The sequence below is a fragment of the Misgurnus anguillicaudatus genome, chromosome 18 (genome assembly GCF_027580225.2).
Source record: "Misgurnus anguillicaudatus chromosome 18, ASM2758022v2, whole genome shotgun sequence".
Lineage (NCBI taxonomy): Eukaryota > Metazoa > Chordata > Actinopteri > Cypriniformes > Cobitidae > Misgurnus > Misgurnus anguillicaudatus.
Genome location: NC_073354.2, coordinates 24,950,933 through 24,970,687, shown reverse-complemented (window position 1 = coordinate 24,970,687; position 19,755 = coordinate 24,950,933). Strand labels below are relative to the sequence as shown.

The window sequence follows — 19,755 nt, the reverse complement described above, 5'->3', positions numbered from 1 at the left end:
AATCCTTCATCATGAACATAAACATAATATGTGAAGACTCAAGGACCGTTTGCACACTAGAGCACATTATTATATGGCATCTGGAATGCTTGATTCTGATTGGTCAGATGTGGTATTCTGCAATTGCATATGTTTATATAATGACCACTAAACTGTGGTCTCTCCTCATCATTTTAACTCAAATCAGTCTTCAATTTTTCCTTTGTCAAGTCATTACCCCATTACCCCAAAATAAACCCATCCAGGATGATACAAGACCCCTACCCTTTACATTATGGTTTAGATTGATTTCATTTCTTATTTAAATGTATTTCCAATGTATTCTATTATTTCTTATAAAATTATTTAATGAGATGATATTTACGTATTCAACAAACAATCTGTGTTGAACTTAAAACTTTTCTATCAACACATTAACCATATTCATACAGAGCTGTTGTCTCCAAGTTTATTATGGTACGGCATAAAGCCTATGGACAGGACATACAGAATCAGAGAGAAAGGGTTAATGTTTTAGAGGGAGAGAAAGATAAACTGAGAATAAAGTTAAAAAGACATTTTAAATGTTATTTCAAAATATGACACTTGTATCTATAAAAAAGTCTAATGTAAGACGTTCTTAGTGAAACAAAATAAGCTTTAAAGGGATAGTTCACTTTAAAATGAAAATTCTGTCCCCATTTACTCGTCCTCATGTTGTTGTAAATCTGTATGAAATTCTTTTTTCTGATGAATACAAAATAAGATATTTCTGAGAAATGATGGTAAACACACAGCAGTAAGTGATCATAGACTTCCATAGTAGGAATTTAAAAATATGATGGAATTTAATGGGTACCATCAACTCTGTGTTTACCATCATTTCTCAAAATATCTTCTTTTGTGTTAATCAGAAAAAAGAAATTCATACAGATTTAGAGGATGAGTAAATGATGACAGAATTTTCATTTTAAAGTGAACTATCCCTTTAAACAGTAAGGTTTTGGGTTGTGCCTTTGCCCGACCAGCTCTATCAGTTTCCACATGCTGGTGTGTTATTGTCTTATCCCATGGCTTTGTTGTTGTTTTTTCTATAACCAGTCAGGATAAGCCATCAGCCAGATGGCACAGTGGGATCTCCCATGGTTACCTCATCCTGAGGACCAAACATCGCGCGCACACACACACAAACATGTACACACACACTGTGACCAAAAACACAGACTGTTATGTAACTGACGTACAGTATGTCTAGACCTTGTGCTCTATACCCGTAGGTTTCCCCCGAGTGTGTTATTTTCTCCCTTTCTTTCATTTCCTTAATTTGCCAGACTTTGTTTTACTGTATAGCAGCAGCAAATTTTTGTGTGTGTTTATTTTGGACCGGTCTAAATCGCTCATTGTGTCACGCTTGTGGGCGGGGCTTAAACTTGGCAGGCCACGGTCATTTCTCAGACCATGTGACTTAAGTTAGTAAACAAAAACCCTCTCCTCGGTCCAGCAGGATATTAGACGCGGGTCACGATGCCTTTCGCACAAAAGACGCCAGCACACACGTACACACACGCATGCACAAACCGAATAAAAAAAACACTCGCACTTGAAGTCTGCCACGCTGCAGCTGCTCCAGTTTCCATGGTAACTTGCCGAACAATGAGGTAAGAAGCTGCGAGGGCGAGCCTGAGTGTGTGCCCGCACGCTTTTATATCCACTCTCACTGAGACACAGTGAGTGTGTGTGTGGCAGCGTTTGTTTTGTTTTTGTATGTGTGTGCGCGCGCCTCAAAGTGCATGTGGATGTACACTGATGATTTTTGAATCAACTGTGTGTTGTTTTTGTCGGCTTTGACAACCAGATCTTTATAGTAGCAGATGGGGAGAGAAAACCTTGGCAAATGATAAACAGAATAAAGAGACACAAAAGAAAGCCCAAATATACATAGACAATTTAAATATTTGTGTCTATATTGATATTAAACTTGCATGACTCATTTTTTTAACGGTGTATATTCATAATACCAATTATTTTTAATAAATGCAATGTGAAAAGTTATGAGAAACACGCTGTCCATTTTACATTTCGGAAAGGAAAGACTAGAGACCTTGAGTTATTTTTCATCTTTCAAATGAGTGATATTTTTGTGACATTTGGAGTTTTTCCTTTAAAGATTTAACTTACCGCCCTTTGAAAGTCATGAGAGATATTTTAAAGCTGTTTGAAATAAATCTTAGCACTCACAAAGGGGTTTCAAGCATGCCTGACATTCAGTTCAATGTATTGTTTTATCTTACTAGCTGTCATACCCTAAATACCTGACAGGACTCCCACACACTTACTACAAAGTGATAAAGAAGCACTCATCCTTTGACAACAAGCTCTTTTGTTTTCAAAATGTCTATTTATTTTTCAAAATGAGGTATTTCGAAGTGCTGTGAGTTGCAGCACTAAAATGTACATTATAGAAAAGGAGAAAAAACATTTTTTAGTGATTGACCCAGTTCTATGAACCCAATACTTACAAATATATAAACAAAAGTAAGAGAAAGACAGTGAAGAATAAACGTCTTATAAATGGAGATAGAAAAGGAATTTTCTGTACAAAAGAAATGAAGGTAAGAAAGAGATAAAAACAAGATAAAGTGATATCTACTCGGAACTCATTTTCATACGAAAATATAAGTATCAGATTTAGTATGTATCAGAAGCACACTAAAGCATATATGTAGGAATTAGTAAAGCATGTCATAACAAAGAGATTATAAGACCGAAGAAACAAAACAATGTGTCCTTTTATATTACAAAAATCCTCAAAAATTGAGGTCTTACAGTACTTGTTAAAGGTACAGTATATAAACTTCCAGTCTAGTTATTGGCAGCTTTGTCATCTTTATAAAAATCGAAAGACAACATCGTATACAAAAACAAGGCAAACTGAGTGTATGTTTCTTTATCAAGTCTATTTACAAAAGTGTCCGACATCAAGGTGCGTAGAGGTACATCCATGAGATTCAGCACCAGTGAGGGTGGTGTGAAAGATTATAGCCATTTGAAAAAGAAAGACTCTGTCAGTCATTATTGTCTGTTTTGAAGGAAGAGAGTAAATGCAAAGTCCATCAACCATATATATGTATATTAAAGACTAGCTCTGTTTATAAAGATACCTGTCGTGTTTTCTCGTTATTGAGGGGAATATGTAGAATAAAGTTCATTCGCTCCCTTCCCTCATTGTTTCTTTATCGTGCGATTGGGGTGACAAAGTAAACCTGAAACATTCTTGACGTCAAAAAATGTGCAAAAAAAGTGTCAGCAGTGAGTGTCCCTTGAATTTACGCCAGGCTCTTAGCCAGAGGGGTTAGCCATTCGACTGTTAGCTATGAGCCGTTAGCGCGTCCTGGTGTGATCAAGCCTGCGAAGGAGTTGTTGTCGTCGGGCCTGCAATCTGTCTTTCTCCTGCTGGAGTTTCCGCTCATGTGCCTCCAGGGAGCAGACGTACTCCGTGGCCTTTTTCAGGATGACTACCTTAGCCGCCTTGTCGTTGTGAGCCAGCTCGGGCACCTGGTCACGCAAAGTGAGGAAGCTTGAGCGCAGGTCGTTCCGACGCTGGCGTTCCAGGATGTTGTGGTTGCGCCGTCGTTCGCTGTCCTCCGAATCCGAGCCTCGTGGGCTGCTGGTGTCGCTCTTTCTGATCCGATGACCCGGTGCTGCCGTAGTGGGGGAGTTTGGGGAAGAGTTTTGGTTTCTGCCAGTGCGTAGATTGTTAGTGCTGTTGTCGATTCGGAGTTTCTTGCTAGGGGGAGCGGTAGGTACGTCTTGCGGGTCAGGGGACGGGGCTGCGTAGTTGTGCTGTTGCTGGTGGATAGAGGCCGCCGCTGTCCTCTTCAAAATTAACTCCTGTGGAGCTTTGCTCACCCCTGTGCCCGACCGCCCTCCTGCGGATGCCTGAGAGTTAGAAACGGACAGGCCAGTGTTGGTTATCCTGCTGGTGTTTGAACGCCTTTTCTCCACTGTGACGACATCAATCTCCTCTTCATCTTCTTCATCGTCATCCTCATCGTCGTCAGCATCATCAACATCATCATCATCTTCATCATCATCATCATCATCATCTAGAAAATAGATAGAGATTTAAGTCAACATGTTTGTTGTGAATTCCTTTGTTAACGTGTGCATTTGAAAGAACCGCAAATAAACAAGGATGAACAAGATTTCTTAAAGGGGTCATGACATGACAGGAATCAATTTTGCCTTCACCTATTGACATATAACAGGTCTTGGTATCATTAATACTTCCTGCAAGTTTTAACGTTTAAAACACCCTCCTTATCAATAACGAAAGCATTTATTTAATCGTTCTCCGGAAAAAACGAATAAAAATGGCTGGATTAGTGACGTACATATATATTAATTTTCATATGACCTGCCTGCTCCAGGTCTGCAGCCTCCCCTTCTCTGCGCCAGAGAAAGACACAGCACATCATCGTATCTTTGGCTCCGCCCACTCGCGTTCAGTGACTGAACTTCAGTCAGGGCAGCGACTCTAAGGGATCTAAAGGAGTAGTTGTTTACAATCATGATACGATTGTAATAACAGTAAGATTGCTGTGGAAACGAGCATCTTTGCAGGGTTTCTGAAAGATCCTAACGTCACAAAGAAATAGTTGGCAGTAAGTGCATTATTTAGGGTGCAATTCTCTGTTTAAAAAAGTAAAAATGTTGCGATGTTTGTACACACTGGCTGAGAATGATGTCTGTGCGTGCTAGGGATTAATTAATATGCTTCGTTTAGTGGTAAAAGCTTTTAGCGTTATGCTAGCGTTGAAACTGTGTAGTAGCAACAGCATGTAGGCTGTCAATCATAAAAGTAAGCGGGACACCAAGCCAGAGCGCTCATAAAGGTGAAACACAAATCAAGAAAAAGGTCATAAATTACTTACATTTGTATGTTTTTTGTCAAAAACTTGATTTGAACATAATTAAATAATAAAAGAAATATGTCATGACCCCTTTAAAAGAAGCATGTTTCCTATGGGTGTGTGCTTGGGTGTCTTTGTGTGGGCAGATGAGACGATTGTTCAATGCTGGTTTTCACAAAGGCAATTTTTGTGTCAAACACACATCTGTAAACAAACTGTCAAACACCGAAGAGCTGGATTTTAACCAGACTGGACCACCTCAGGTTTTACTGTCTCCTCACTGACACACACCCTCTATTTATAGCGTCTAATGAGGGGGTTAGTGAGAGTCTCTCACCATGTCATATTTTTAAACAAAAGTTGTCGGCTGTCAAGTTAGACATTTTCTCTGAGCCTTTAAAACTGGTGACACATTTCAAGTTAAGCTTAGATGGCAAGGCGGCCTCAGTGTGACGCCTGAGAGCTATGTTTATGAGATAATGGACGCGTGATTATCAGCCAAGCCACACATGAAGAGTGTTTGGCATTTACTAGAGCCCAGTCTCTCACTTCAAAAGCTCGCCACATGAAACCGCCTGCCCGCGTTATGGAGACCAAACGGTGCAATTTGGTTTCCAACAGAACGCAGACGCGCAGCGTTACACTCAGTTCATTCGATTTTTTTAATATTTTTTGCCGCGAAAGGGTATAATAGCACTGGCGGGAAAAACTAGCCAGCTTGTAATCGCGTGGTCCGATTATTCGCGGGCTTTGGCGCGTAACACTGATCTGGTGCGGTCTTAAGCCGATGCCCTGGAAACGCGCCAAGAGGACAGCTGGAGGAAAGGCTGCGCTTGTTCAAAGACCAATCCTCTATTTTTTTTTCTTTCCTCTTTCTTCTCCCTGTAAGATGCTCAGCCTGTCAAGCTCAGCCCATCGGGCAGAGAGGGGCGGGAAGAGCGCACGCGCAAACACACGCACGCGCAGGGAGCCTTCTTTATCGCGCAGTGGTGCCCAGTGCCAGCTCTCTTTTCTTTCACCCACGTGTGATTGTCGTTTTGGATTTGCAGGTGAAACAAGCCTTCGTTTTGAAGGGAAGCGATTTATTGGGGGTACTGAATTTAGGGGCTTGCCTTTTGTGCACCCTAAGAATAGTGCCAAACATCTGAGCCCATCTTAATTTGGACACGCAAGTTGACCATCAAAAAGCGTTCAGTGCTTGTAAGACAAATAACGACCTAATTACAAAATCCACATTTAGGCTCAGTTTTAAAGCTCAATTTAATAGAGGAAAGTTGAGGATGTGTTGTCGTTTGGGTCAATGTATTAAATCACTGTATTAAATTATTAACTACGAGCAATTGAGCCAAATGGTTGCAGATCATGGATAATATCAAATATTACCGCCATCTGCTGGGTATGCATTCCCAGTATTACATAAACTACATCACCGCCCACTTACTACTGTTACGGCTGCCGGTCTGTGTGCGCGCGCGCTCTCGTGTGTGACCGACGGTCTGGAATGTCACACACTAATCCGATTCAGTGCCTGTCATATGATCTTCAACAATTCCCCCAATGACCACTTACAAACCAGGCCAAATTGTTGACTGCCAAATGCGTACAGCTATTTAACATAATCATCACTATTAGCATGTAATTATAATTATTATTATTAATACATGAACACATTCAAATGATGAGTTATTTCAACCCATGCTGGATAAAATATAGACAAACCCAGCAGTTGGTTTGAATAAACCTAAAATGTGTTTGACCCAACAAAGGGTTGAAACAACCCAGCATTTTGTATATAAAAATTATTTAAATATTATATTAAATATGAACCATTATTCATAAATAACTTAAATATATAATGATGATCATGTCAATGCACAAAGAAATTTACTCTAGGTCTAGACAATGCACAAAGAAATAATTTGTAAAAAAAGCATCAGAAATAGTAGTTAGCAACGCAAAGGTCATGAGTCGGAACCTGATAAAACGTATGTCGCTGCCTTTGGATAAAAGCGTCTGTCAAATGCATACTTGCAAATGTTAATAACATGCATGTAAGCATCACTCACCAGAGTCGCTCAGAGTCTCATCCGCACTGACTGACTGCAAGTCCTGCGTCCTCAGCTGTGGCACACTTTGGCTGCTGATGCTCCCGTTTCTTTTGTTGACGGGATAAGGGAAAACCACAGTAGGGTCCACACACTCCGGTATAGAGTGGCTCTCCTCCGGCGCCTTGACTATTGCGACTTTACTGACTTCAGCAGGAACAGAGACGGCTTTCCCGAGTTTCTCATTCACCACCCGCTCCAGTTTCTCCCGTGCGGAGAAGCCACTCCACATGCAGTCCTGAATGATGATGGAATTGTCCGTAGCATCCAAAACGGAGCCGAAGAGGTCTCCGTCTGACGCCCCCCAAATGTCGTCCTCCGGTAAGAGCAGTAGTTCGGAAGCCCAGTCCAACGGGTCAGTTAATCCAAACTCCATCAACGGGCAATCCCCACCCATCGCACCCAGATCCCCCGGCTCCCCCGGTAGCGCTGCCCGGCTCGGGGAGAGAGGAGGAGTGGGCAACAACTCGAATTTCTTCCAGATGTCCTCACCGGGCGGTGCGGCGTCTGGTCTGCAGAAGTAAAAGTCATCCTCGTCCGGGTAGAAACACGGCTGCAAAGAGTCAAACTCCAAATCGGAGTTCATGCTTTTGGCTGGCATTCCCCCTGTTGAAGAAACCAACAGAAATGTGTTAAAACATAATCAGCTTCTGAAACACTGTTGGTATGTGTGGCAAATATATAGCATTACAGTAGGCTTTTTTTTATTAATGACTCGTAAATGTCTTTGAAGTGCCCTTTCATTGTCCACACTTTGTGTGTTCAATAACTCACTTAAATAAACTTTGGACTGGCTTGCATAAGATACAAAGTCTTTAAATCAATGGATGTGTGATAAATCTCATTATTCTTAATTCAGTAAGTCAATTAGATTAATTTAAATACAGGTAAATAGCTTGCATCCGTAAAACCAAATGCATGAAATAGACTCTAGGTTGTTAACACATTCTGTGTCTTACCTCTGTGTGTGTTTTCTTGCCCCTTCTTGGTCGCAGTCACTGTGCCCCCGTTTGGAGTCGCACATCTACCGCGGCGACTGAAGACTGTTGTGCGCTTTTGTGATTCAGCCTGTAAAGTATTCTTCTCTCTGTTCGCTTTGCGCTTAGGATAGACTCTGGTCACGCCCACAGATGGGCGGGGCGACGGGCGACGTATTTGCATTGCGGGACATTTGCTTTGAGATCTGCTTTGGAGACATCCACTTTGTCTCTTATAAAATGTTTATTTGACGATATCGAGGAGAGCAGAGTTGAATTAATGACTGGAATGTAGTAGATGATTGAAACGGGTTCAGCTTTGCGATATATAATTATGTATTTTTATATATTATGTATGAAATAATGTTTACGAGTTATTTGGTGATTTGGTAAACTCATTTTTAAACCACTAATGCAGTTACACGAGCGTGTAAGATAAGATAAACTGAGTGGTGAATGAATAAGAGCGAGTCAGCATCATCCTATTGTTCACGGTTAGCTCAGTGATGTAACGGACGATTCGCAGTGTTGACTCATGCGCGCCGCCATGTGGACACGAGGTGAAACCGCGCCTGCTGGTATCTGACTGGCAAACCAAGGAGAGCACTTATTGTGAGAGTTAGTCACAAAGAAAGCCTATTATTAAATAACCTTTAATAGCTTTAAATGGAAACAGCAGAACAAATAATTTATACAATAAATACAGCAAAAACATTAACCCGATGATACATAAAAAACTGGCAAAAAATCCTCAAGCTCTATTCTATTCTGTTCTGTTCTGTTCTGTTCTGTTCTGTTCTGTTCTGTTCTGTTCTGTTCTGTTCTGTTCTGTTCTGTTCAATTCTATTCTATTCTATTCTATTCAAATGATTACATCACCAAGCACAAAACAGTTTACGTTATTTTAACTTTAAAACAAGAATATAATAATAATTCTTCTTAAAAAAATCCCCAAAATGTTTTATGAGAGAATTATAGGTCTACATCCAAGTGCATTGCAATAGAAAATAATACGGGTGATTCTCACGAAATCCAGATTTAGAAGGTGTCCAACATCACAATTTTAAAATTTTTTTTAAAAAGCCAATTTTTTTTTGCACATATAAGATTTAGGTCTGAACTTACTATAAGCATTATTTTTAGAGGATTTAAAAAATATTTCCTATAGAAATATTTAAATTTTTCAGATTATCATTATGATATTACATTAAATATATGCATATACAAACTCATGTTTCGGTAATGAGAACTAAAAAGTTGTCTAGGTACTATGACAACAGAAATTTCAACTTTTATCTGGAGAGAAAAAATAAGAACTGCTTACCTGGTAGCCATCTTGAGTGTCACAGTCAATTATGTCCCTTCCAACAATTTTTTTTTTTTTTTGAAAATGTTAGTTCCTTGAGGGCTTAACAATGATTGAAAATTGGTCTTGGACACATTTATATTCCTTATTATATTTACCAATGATCACCAAATACCACATGTTTCTTTACTGTAAATGTTTATAGTATAACATGCACTGAAGCTTTTCATTTTTAAGATTTTTTAATTTTAAATATTTCCATGTCAAAGAACCCAAATCCAGTCATGGACACGTTGCGGAAATGAAGATTTTCCCCTTAAATGTGGAAAAAAACTAAATTGGTTTGTATGATGTCATTTAAAATCATGTGTAAAATAGTACATGAACAGATGTTTATAACTGTATGTTTCTTATTTTGATACTCTAACTTTGCATTTACTTTTTTTATCAAAATGTTTCACGACACCCCACAAGTCCAATTTCGCAAGAATCACCCAAACGTGTTTCACATTTACTCGGTTTTGAATTTATGCTGCCAAATAAAATATAATGGCATTATGGACATTCATATAAATCCACGGTGAAAGGTCAATGATAATCACCTATAATGAATTGAGTGTAACACTACACCCTAAAGGGTTAATATTTGCTTTGGTGGCCAATATCTGCCACAGGCCAGGGTATAACATAAAAAAATCAAATAATTGCACAGCCAGAAAATAATGAAAATAAATGTACTGCCAATGTGATTTAACTCCGTTGACCTACCTTCCCATGCATTTATTATACTGGAATTTAATGTGGAAATTCACAAAATGTTTAAGACTTTTTGAAGGGGTGTTAGAAGCTAACATACAAAAGCAAGGACTTAGGATTCAACAGTGCCCCATGTGACAACATGCCCCATCTCGCTATAATAAATTCTGCACAGCTTTGCATCCCTGGCGAATACAGTTTGCTGTGGGAACACAGCAAGAGAACGATATGGACCATAAGAGTCGATGTGGGATTTAAACAGCTCCTCCAAAGCTCAATTTCTGTGACCTCAGCTCAGGAAGAACTTCCTGTGTGAATGTGAGGGGGAGTGGGAAGCCGAACATTTTGTTGCCTGGTTCTGTAAGGCTGCGTTCGATTAGTCTGTGCTTTAAGTGGTATCTGAACACTGCAAAGAAATTATGCTAGAGATTTAAGATTCGGGACTAACTTTTTCGCAATTACTTATCATTTTTTTGCTTTTTTTGTTTGAAGCCCTGGTGCTTTTGTTTTGGGGGCATACAAGTGCCAGGCCTACATATGTGATTGAGATGCCTAAAAGAGAGAGAGAGAGAGAGAGAGAGAGAGAGAGAGGCTTTGTGTATTCATGCAGTGCTGTCTCATGTTTTCCTCTCTTACTGATGAAGTGGGTGGAGTAGAGTTTGGATGGTTAAGCAATTGGGCCAGTTTGGATAAAACATTCATATTTAGAGAAAATACAAAGCAAAGCTTAAAGCCTCAATAACAACACTGCAGGAGACAATGAGCGCACAGGCCAGAACTTCAATAGGACACACGATCGGATCGGAAGTCAGGTCCAGGCGTCTGCTCCTCTGCTGTGGTATGCACAAGTTTACAAAAAGTGTCATTGCATGTGACCAGCCTAATCTATGGCTGTTTAGTTAAATGCATCCAGTAGTAAAAACAACCAAGATGGTTTTGCAGGTAGTTTATGATCTTGGATCTCTCTCTCTCTTTCTCCGAACAAGCAATGATTTTCTTCAAATACAACAAACTTTCTCATGAGTACATTGTGAATCTCTCACAGATCCCTCTTTTGTCTCGACACACACCGAACGCCAGTAGACTTTGCTTTGGTTTGGAGCCCCACCTTTAATCACTAGACCTGTCAATCATAGCAGATTCCACAGTGGCACATCTCCTTAACAAATGACAGACAAATTTAACTTTGTTTCTGTTCAGCAGAATTCAATTAGTAACCTCCAACCTTCCTTCCTCTCCCCCACACATCAAACCCCTTTAAAGTGCCTTCCCCATACCCTATACAACTCCACATACCTGCAAGGAAGGTTGCTTGGCTCCTAAAGTGAGACGAGGTGAAGGGGATATGTTTTGTACCACTGTAGTTTTGATAGTTCTGCATAGTCAACTGTACTGTTTGAAAAAGTTGTGCATTTGAGTCAGCTGGATGCGGTACAAGTACTAACAGAATTTAGTCCAACGTCTTAAAATCCTTTTTTGTGTGCATATGGTTAAAAATAGCAATGACATACTGTTACATGTTGAATTCATAACCTTTATTTACAAATCACAGATTTGTGATTTGAAATCGGACCCTCTGCCTCTTTCTTCTCTCTGGGCATCTGTATACGTATGCACGCTTGTGGGGGTGTGTCTTTCTTTACAGTGTTTATGTTACTACATATGGTGTATGCTTTTGTTTGATTTCCCCTCTGGTTAAAGTAGACAGAGATAAAAGATAGCGCTATAGAAAACCGAAGCCCTTCTCGGTGTAAAGGGAAATTCCACAAAGCCGACTGAAATAGTAACCAGAATCTTCGCTTTACATCTCTGACAGTCTTTCCTGCCTTCGCCACAGCAGCCTACATCTGTTACATTACTAAAAGACCCCAAATACAGGCTTTCTGAAACCAAATGTTAAGATACGTGAATTAAACTAAACCACATTTCTTTCTTTCATTCTTTAAAATTTCGGCAAATCTTAGCATGTAGTTTGCAACACTGTTGTGTTCTCTTTTGAAGCTCTACAGGAGATACATGAGATTAGAGTCTTTCTCTCAGGATCAAAATCTTTCATCTTACTCGTCAAATCCTTCAAGTAATTGTCCAAACAGTGTCTGAGAACAGACAAGCGTGTAACCTAACCCTCTACAGTGGAGGACCAGGCCGGTTCTTCTGTTGGTATTTCCAAAGGTCACAGTGCCTTACATTTGAAACTAGCCATAAAGGCTGCAGGTAGATGTGACGGGCGTGTGATTGAGCGTGAAAAACTTCATTGGTCGGCTTGAAGTGTGTTTGGTATTTCACACTGTATTACACGCTTTGAAAATGATTTATTACTGCGGAGACCTGTTTGAACAAAAATTTTCTTCCCAGATGAGACTTTGATGGACCTTCAGCTGGTTTATTTGGCTTTATTTAAAATAAACATTTACATTACAGTTACAGTATGCATGTGGCAGATGCTTCTATCCAAAGCGTCATAATGTTATCAGAATGTGTGTTTCCTGCATTTATAAAGTACACCTTTGTATCTAAAAGGTGCATATTTGTACCTCAAAGGTGCATATTTGTACCCTTAGTGGTACATACTGGTACAAACTGGTACTTCAAAGGTATTTTTTTTACAAAAATGGTGCATATTTGAGCTCTTTCAAAAGGTAGCGTCCCAGTGACAACTTTTGTAGCATTATTTTTCTGAGAGTGCAGGAATCAAAGATGATGGGACCACTGACAATCATTTTGTAGTAGTTTAGTAGCTCACATTTAAACAGTAGTAAATGCAAAAAATGTACAGTACTGGGCAAGTCTTAGGCCACCATGCTACCATTAGATTTGTTGTTTTTGCAATTGGATAGTGATCATATATAATTATTACTCAGTCTCTTTATTAGAATACAACAAGAAAATACAGGAAATATGTATGTAGTATTAAAAACAGTATAAAAGTATAAGCTGAAGTGTCAAGTTTTTAGGGTAAACTCCCTTTCCAGGATCTCTTAAACCTAAATGAAATGAAATCCTAATTTATAATTCTAATTGAATGACTTCAGGACTTCAGCCTCCTTAAAAAAGCTCAAGATGTGTTTCGTGCCAAGAGGTTACACTAAATACTGACTGATGCCGGATGAATTAATTCATTTTGTGTACATATTTCCTGTATTTCTGTTTGTATCTTAAAACAGAGTGAAAAATAAATATGGATGGACATTAAATCTTTTCTAAAACAACAAAGTTGGTGATGTTGGAATAAGACTTTTGCATAGTATATATACATTTCTTAAAGGGGCCATGGCCCAAGACTTTTTTAAGATGTCAAATAAATCTTTGGTGTCCCCACACTGTAAAAAATACTTTGCTGCCTTAAAATGTTTTGTTGAATAAACTCAGATTTACAAGTCATTTCAACTTACTGTTATTTATCTTGACTAGAGATGAGTTGTTATAACTATTGGTGAGTTGTTTTAACTAATAAAATTAAGTTGATTTTTCTCAACTATACTTTATAAGTTGTGACAACTCATTTCTGTTGACATGACTTGTAAATCCTAGCTGACTCAACAAAAAATTTTAAGGCAGCAAAGTTTTTTTTACAGTGCAGAGCATCAATGCAAATGAGCTGATGAAGCGCAAACACTGATCACAATGATGGTGGTTTGTTGCAATTGAAACGCAATTGTGCTGTGAATTATTTTTTTCCCACTCTTTTTCTCTGTACTAAATGGCAGTGCTGTGATTGGATAGTGCCGATTAAGGGGGCGGTATTATTCTAATAAGAGCTCTTTACGACATCATAAAGAGGGCCAAATTTTAACGACCTATTTTTGTATGTGCTTGTAGAGAATGGTTTACCAAAACTAAGTTACTGGGTTAATCTTTTTCACATTTTCTAGGTTGATAGAAGCACTGGGGACCCAATTATAGCACTTAAACATGGAAAAAGTCAGATTTTCATGCCATGGCCCCTTTAATATTTGAATATAAACAAAATAATATACAAATTATTATATTTACAACCCAGCATTGGCTCAAAAAGAGACGAACCCAGCTTGTTGGGTTGTAATTTAACCTATGCTGGGTTGTTTTTACCCATTGCAAGGTAATTTTTTAACCAAAATGGTACATATTAGGACCCAGCGTCCCAGTGACAACTTTTGTACTTTTTTTCTGAGAGTGCAGGACCTATGCTGGGTTCAAATATAAACATTTCTGGGTTAATTTAATTCAATGTCTGGGTTTGTCCCAAGCAAGGTGTGTATGCATGCAGTAATTTAATAATGTTTTTTTCTTTTAATTTTTATTATGAACTAAAGCATTGTAGTGCTGTGAAATTAAATTCCAGTGACACATTTTATTTCTGTTATAGAGCAACAACATAAACGGCTTTTGTGATCTAAACTTAACTTCCGGTAGACTTCAGCAAAAAAAAAAATCAATAATAGTGTTGCCATTGGAAATGTCAAAGGATCATACCAGATGCTTAAAATTATAGTATTTGGAAGAAAATGTTCATACATAAGTCAAATGTGCAGAATACAGCTATTTATCTAAACTGACAACTTTTGACAGCCTGCAAATTACCCCAGTAGATAAATAACTAGGTAAATAACCTTAGTGGGAGGGTCCAAACAGCTGACTGAAACTACTGACCTACAATTAGCGCCGCGGTGGGAACGTTAACTTGTGCTCGTGAGAGAGAGTCATTCTCCATCCTGATTGGCCGAGAAGACGTAACGTGAGATTAGACGGAAGACATTCACGTTCTCCTCACATTTATGATGACTGTAGTATCCGCAGCTAGATCAATGAGTATAAAAACCCTATTTATGGGATTTTTTCATTATTGATCGTACAGAGGTCAAAATTATGGTACAAATACAATAATTATCTTACATCTGGCAACACTGATCAATAACAACAGTTACCCCTTAAAAGTAAATTATTTCTTTCTGATAACAAGCAAAATAAATCTGAAGAAGTGGGTAGCGCTCCGACATGTGGTGCTTTCACACTTTCGGCTACCCGAGTTCGATTCCCGCCTCGTGGTCATTTGCCGATCCCATACCTTTCTCTCTTTCCTGTCCTTTCTTCATTGACTGTTAATAATAAAAGGCAAAACGGCCAAAAAAAATCTGAAGTGTATCAACTACTACACTGAGCTAATGTTACTGTATAAAATTAATGTATAATTAATTTATAATGTTAGCTACCGATCCTTGAATTTTTGCCTGGCTGGCCAAACCTCTCTTCACACAGTTGTCCATGCTAGCCCTCTCTCCTCGTCTTTAGGAAACCAAAACATTTTTATTATTTCAATACATTAATTATATATTTTAAATTGTTTCATATAAAATTAATATATTAATTGGTTAGGTACAATGTTTTATTAATGGTCAACTTTAAATTATGTAAACGTGTAACTTTTATGGCCCTGTTTGACTCTTATACCCCTGCAATATAAATCATTGGTTTGCTTATCACATTTTATCAATGTGATAAGCTTTAAACACACACACACGCACGCACGCACACACACACACACACACACACACACACACACACACACACACACACACACGGATCTATACATACAGAGCCAGTTCATTCATGCACACCGTCCACATAAATCAGCCACAGAAAAGAAACATTAAGTCTTACATTTTTGTTTGTCACATCAGTGATGTTTCTGATGCTTTGATGAGTTTAAATGCAAGCTCTTACTTGCAACATATAGGGACTTTTCAAGAACAACTAAATCACTTGTTTATCCAGTCTGACAGTGAAATGCATTATGGATGCTCGGAGGTCCACTTTTAAGTGATGTCGAAAGCAGCTGTAGCATTTATCTTTGTCCGTCCGCTTAACAATCTTATCCATTTCTTTCACATTGTGAGAGTGGATCTACAAAACCAGAGCCCTTGTGTAAACCTGTCAGTCATTTTAGAAACTTGTTTGCCCGACCGCACTGACAGTTTGAGTTAAAGCTCTGGCGAAATATGTTCAGTCTAAGGGGCCTTGATGGACTGGAGCGGAAAGCTTTAAAGGAAAAGTTTAAACTGTCTGTGTGTAAATTTGGCCTTGGCCAGGCAGGTTAATGACCCTATTGTTGCAGTTTGAAAACTTTGACCCCGATCCACCGGCTTGCCATGAATCTCCTGTGTCAGTTTAACGTTTTGTCTCTGTGTTTGTGTATATGTTCATTTGAATAGCGCAAAAATACACTTATGTACAACCACTTTTTGTGCAATATTATGTCCACTTAATGTAAATGCATAGCATCATGAAAAAACAGATACCAATAGCAAATCTCATTAAAAACTAATTTCTCATTAAAAAAGCAAAATTATATTGAGAAATTTGCACAGAAAAGCAATGACTATAATTTTACTAAATTGAAGTAACTGGCATTGAAATGCATACACACACAGTTATAAAGTATCTTAATCAAACTAAATACCTAACAGTTTAAAGACAACGCTACCAATAACAGATGTTTGCTTTCCCAAAGATAAAAAGTATGTAGATATGTTGCGGATCTCCCCCCACACACATGAGTAAATGCTTTGCTTTGATGATACGGTTAAAGAGACATGGCTTCATGTCATACGGATAAGAGCTGAAGATAAGACCCTTGGAAAATGTCGCCATGTTTGTGTGCGACATTTACAAATGCAATAATCCAGTTTCTCTGTTTTCATTTACTTTAACAGGCATTATCTCTCACCCCTACCTGCTTGAACTCAATGGCCTGCTCCTTAAAGGATTAGTCAATTTTCTTTAACAAAAAAATTCAGATAATTTACTCACCACCATGTCATTCAAACTGTTGATGTCTTTCTTTGTTCAGTCGAGAAGAAATTATGTTTTTTGAAGAAAACATTACAGGATTTTTCTCATTTTAATGGACTTTAATGGACCCCAACACTTAACAGTTTTAATGCATTTTAAAATTGCAGTTTCGACGCAGCTTCAAAGGACTCTAAACGATCTCAAACGAGGCATAAGTGTCTTATCTAGCGAAACAATTATCATTTTTGGCAAGAAAAATAAAAATGCACTTTTAAACCACAACTTCTCTTCTTTCTTCGGCTGTGTGACGAGCCGCGTAATTGCGAAATGATGTGAAAAGGTCACGTGTTACATATATGAAACGCACATTTGCGGACCATTTTAACCAATAAACTGACACAAAGACATTAATTATTCGACATACAACAACGTTGGAACGGTTCTCTTTCTTCACACTTGTAAACACTGGGGCATAGTTTCGATAAGTCATCCGTGACCTCGTGTTGTGATGGCGTATTTCGTGAGGTCGCGCTGGATCGGAGAGAGACGAAAAGTTGTGGTTTAAAAGTGCATATTGGTTTATTTTTCTTGCCAAAAATGACAATCGTTTCGCTAGATAAGACCCTTATGCCTCATTTGAGATCATTCAGATCGTGCAATTTTAAACTGCATTAAAGTATTGGGGTCCACTACAGACCATTAAAATGAGAAAAATCCTGAAATGTTTTCCTCAAAAAACATTATTTCTTCTCGACTGAACAAAGAAAGATATCAACATTTTGGATGGCGTGTTGGTGAGTAGATTATCTGGATTTTTGTGGGAAAATGGACTAATCCTTTAAGGTCAGGGAGAAACAACTCTCTCTCCCCTTGGTTTTTCCTTTATCCTAGTGTGATTGTTTGGATCTGTGGGGGTCATTAGGGGACTAAACGTTTGTCTGATCACAAAGGCAGAGATGGTTAATATGTTTCAACACTCCCATTAGCGTTCGTCATTGTGTGTGTACGGGTATAAATGAGAGCTTCGCCCCCACGCTGACATACATCTCACCACCTTAAACTGAGAAATGGAGCAAGCGAAGGAACAAGAGCCCAAACCAGAAGTACAGAACTTCCTGACAACGTGCCCAATCTTGCCTACATCAGATCGCTCATTCGCTTATGGGAAACAGGAGCGGAAAAAAAAAGAGGCGAGAAAGAACAACTGAGAGGAGGGCAAAGATAAGAGCGGCCACACCGAGGAAAGTGTTACGGTTTTGGGCCGGGCTGAGAGTCAATAGAATGTTAAAAGAGGAATAAACAGGAAGCGTGCGTGTGTGTGTGTCTGGTTATCTGACTTTTTGAGAAGTCCACTCCAGTGACTACCACTTTCCTGCCACCTTCTGATCCCCTTTAAAAGCCAACGTATCCGGAATAATTTAGGCCTTTATTGGACTTGTGTGCGCTGGTGTGCGTCTATAAGAATCAGAGCCTTTGGGAACACTGTGTGTCCTATTAAAAGCCTTAAAGAAGAAATTTAAAAAACCCAAATACAACCCCCCACCTGACGCTATAAAAAGTGAAAATGACATAATTGCTATTTGATATTATGGATAATAGGGATCATAAAAAAATCTTTAAATATATCATTATCTGAAATTATCTTTAATTTGCCATAATCTTCAAAGATTTCCAAATCAGTATCTAATTTGTAATAAGACTTCACCCAATAACATGCAGAAACAAGATATGGAAGATAACAAAGCAAATGAGAGGTAGTCTGGTTCTCATGCACCCTTCAACCTGTTTATCCTTTTAAAAAAAAACAAGCCAGCAACACTAAATGAAAGTAAACAAACAAACACTGCTGTGTATGCTTGGAAAACACATTACAAGAGCGCAGTCCTGTTTAATATATAGGGTTCATACTTTATTATGTTACTACAGTAACAAACTTTAGTTTCCCAGGATGTGATGCATTTACCTTCAAATATCTGTGCTGTTAAACTGGCCCGGGTGTGTTATTTTTAAGGTAGTTATAGCTTTAAACACGCTGACAGTTTAATTAACTTGCTTAGCAAGATTTCTTAAGACTGTTACCTCGCCATACCATTCGCTACTTTCTGATTGACGTAGTATTCACCTACTCCATGACTCAAAGTGGACTTCTCTGATATTAAGGGCTTATATTTGGAATGCCCGGCAATGTCTTCAAAAAAAAGCAAATTATATAACATAAATGAATATTGTAATGTACTATGGTTTCAAAAACACATATACAGTAGTATTCATCTACAAAACACACATTGGGAGACCTATTTTAAAACATGGTCTAAAGTGCATGGCACAAGTGCATTTAGGGTGTGTCCGAATACCTTTTTGCTAGTTTAACGACGGGAAAAATGGTTTGTGCGCCTGGTGCACAGTCTAAAACAGTTGTTCCTATTCTTGTAATGAGTAACGGGTGTGTTTTGGGCGTAACATGCAATAAACCAATGAGAGTCTTATCTCCCATCCCCTTTAAAAGCCAGTTGCGCTCGTGCCATGCCGATTTCCTATTTAGATGGTGGATTTTGTAAACTGAAAAACTGAGCAGAGGAAGAAGACCACCAGTTTAAGATTGATGTTAAAACATTGCATTGTTTTTATTTGTATTGAAATGGCCTTGGTTCCCTTTAAAAGTCGTTTTCTTTCAGCCATGGAAGTAAAATTAGCAGGCTTTTAATTGCTGTAAATGGATGGGTAGCCTGCATGGTAAGTGTAATCTTAAAGAATAATTTACAAATATGCAAGAAAAGGTTTGTACTCTAAACATACTTTATCTCCTGTTTGTTACAAATAAAGAATTTAAAATCGTGTGGAGAGCCGATAATAAAGAGTCGTTTCAGCACTCGGACTGCGGCGTGAGTGTTTTGAAAAGCATTACTTAAGGTACAAAGTCATCTTATACAATAAATCAGTGGTGTAGCATT

At 38.5% G+C, this 19,755-nt stretch overlaps 1 protein-coding gene across 1 annotated transcript; it reads right to left on the bottom strand.

Moving 5' to 3' along the window:
• Window positions 1–1,927: 1,927 nt before the first annotated feature.
• Window positions 1,928–8,110, bottom strand: mycn (MYCN proto-oncogene, bHLH transcription factor). The gene is made up of 3 exons (XM_055186818.2): window positions 7,957–8,110; window positions 6,959–7,603; window positions 1,928–4,085 (listed from the first exon to the last, which is right to left on the bottom strand). The coding sequence occupies exons 2-3, from the start codon at window positions 7,596–7,598 to the stop codon at window positions 3,361–3,363; spliced, it is 1,365 nt and encodes a 454-aa protein (XP_055042793.2). The 5' UTR covers window positions 7,599–7,603; window positions 7,957–8,110; the 3' UTR covers window positions 1,928–3,360.
• Window positions 8,111–19,755: the final 11,645 nt, after the last annotated feature.

Excerpts from the sequence above, each read along its gene's own strand:
- mycn (XM_055186818.2), bottom strand. The coding sequence starts at position 7,598 with ATGCCAGCCAAAAGCATGAACTCCGATTTGGAGTTTGACTCTTTGCAG. Across the intron at positions 4,086-6,958 it reads TGAGACTCTGAGCGACTCTG|ATGATGATGATGATGATGAT; the intron begins GTGAGTGATGCT and ends TCTATTTTCTAG.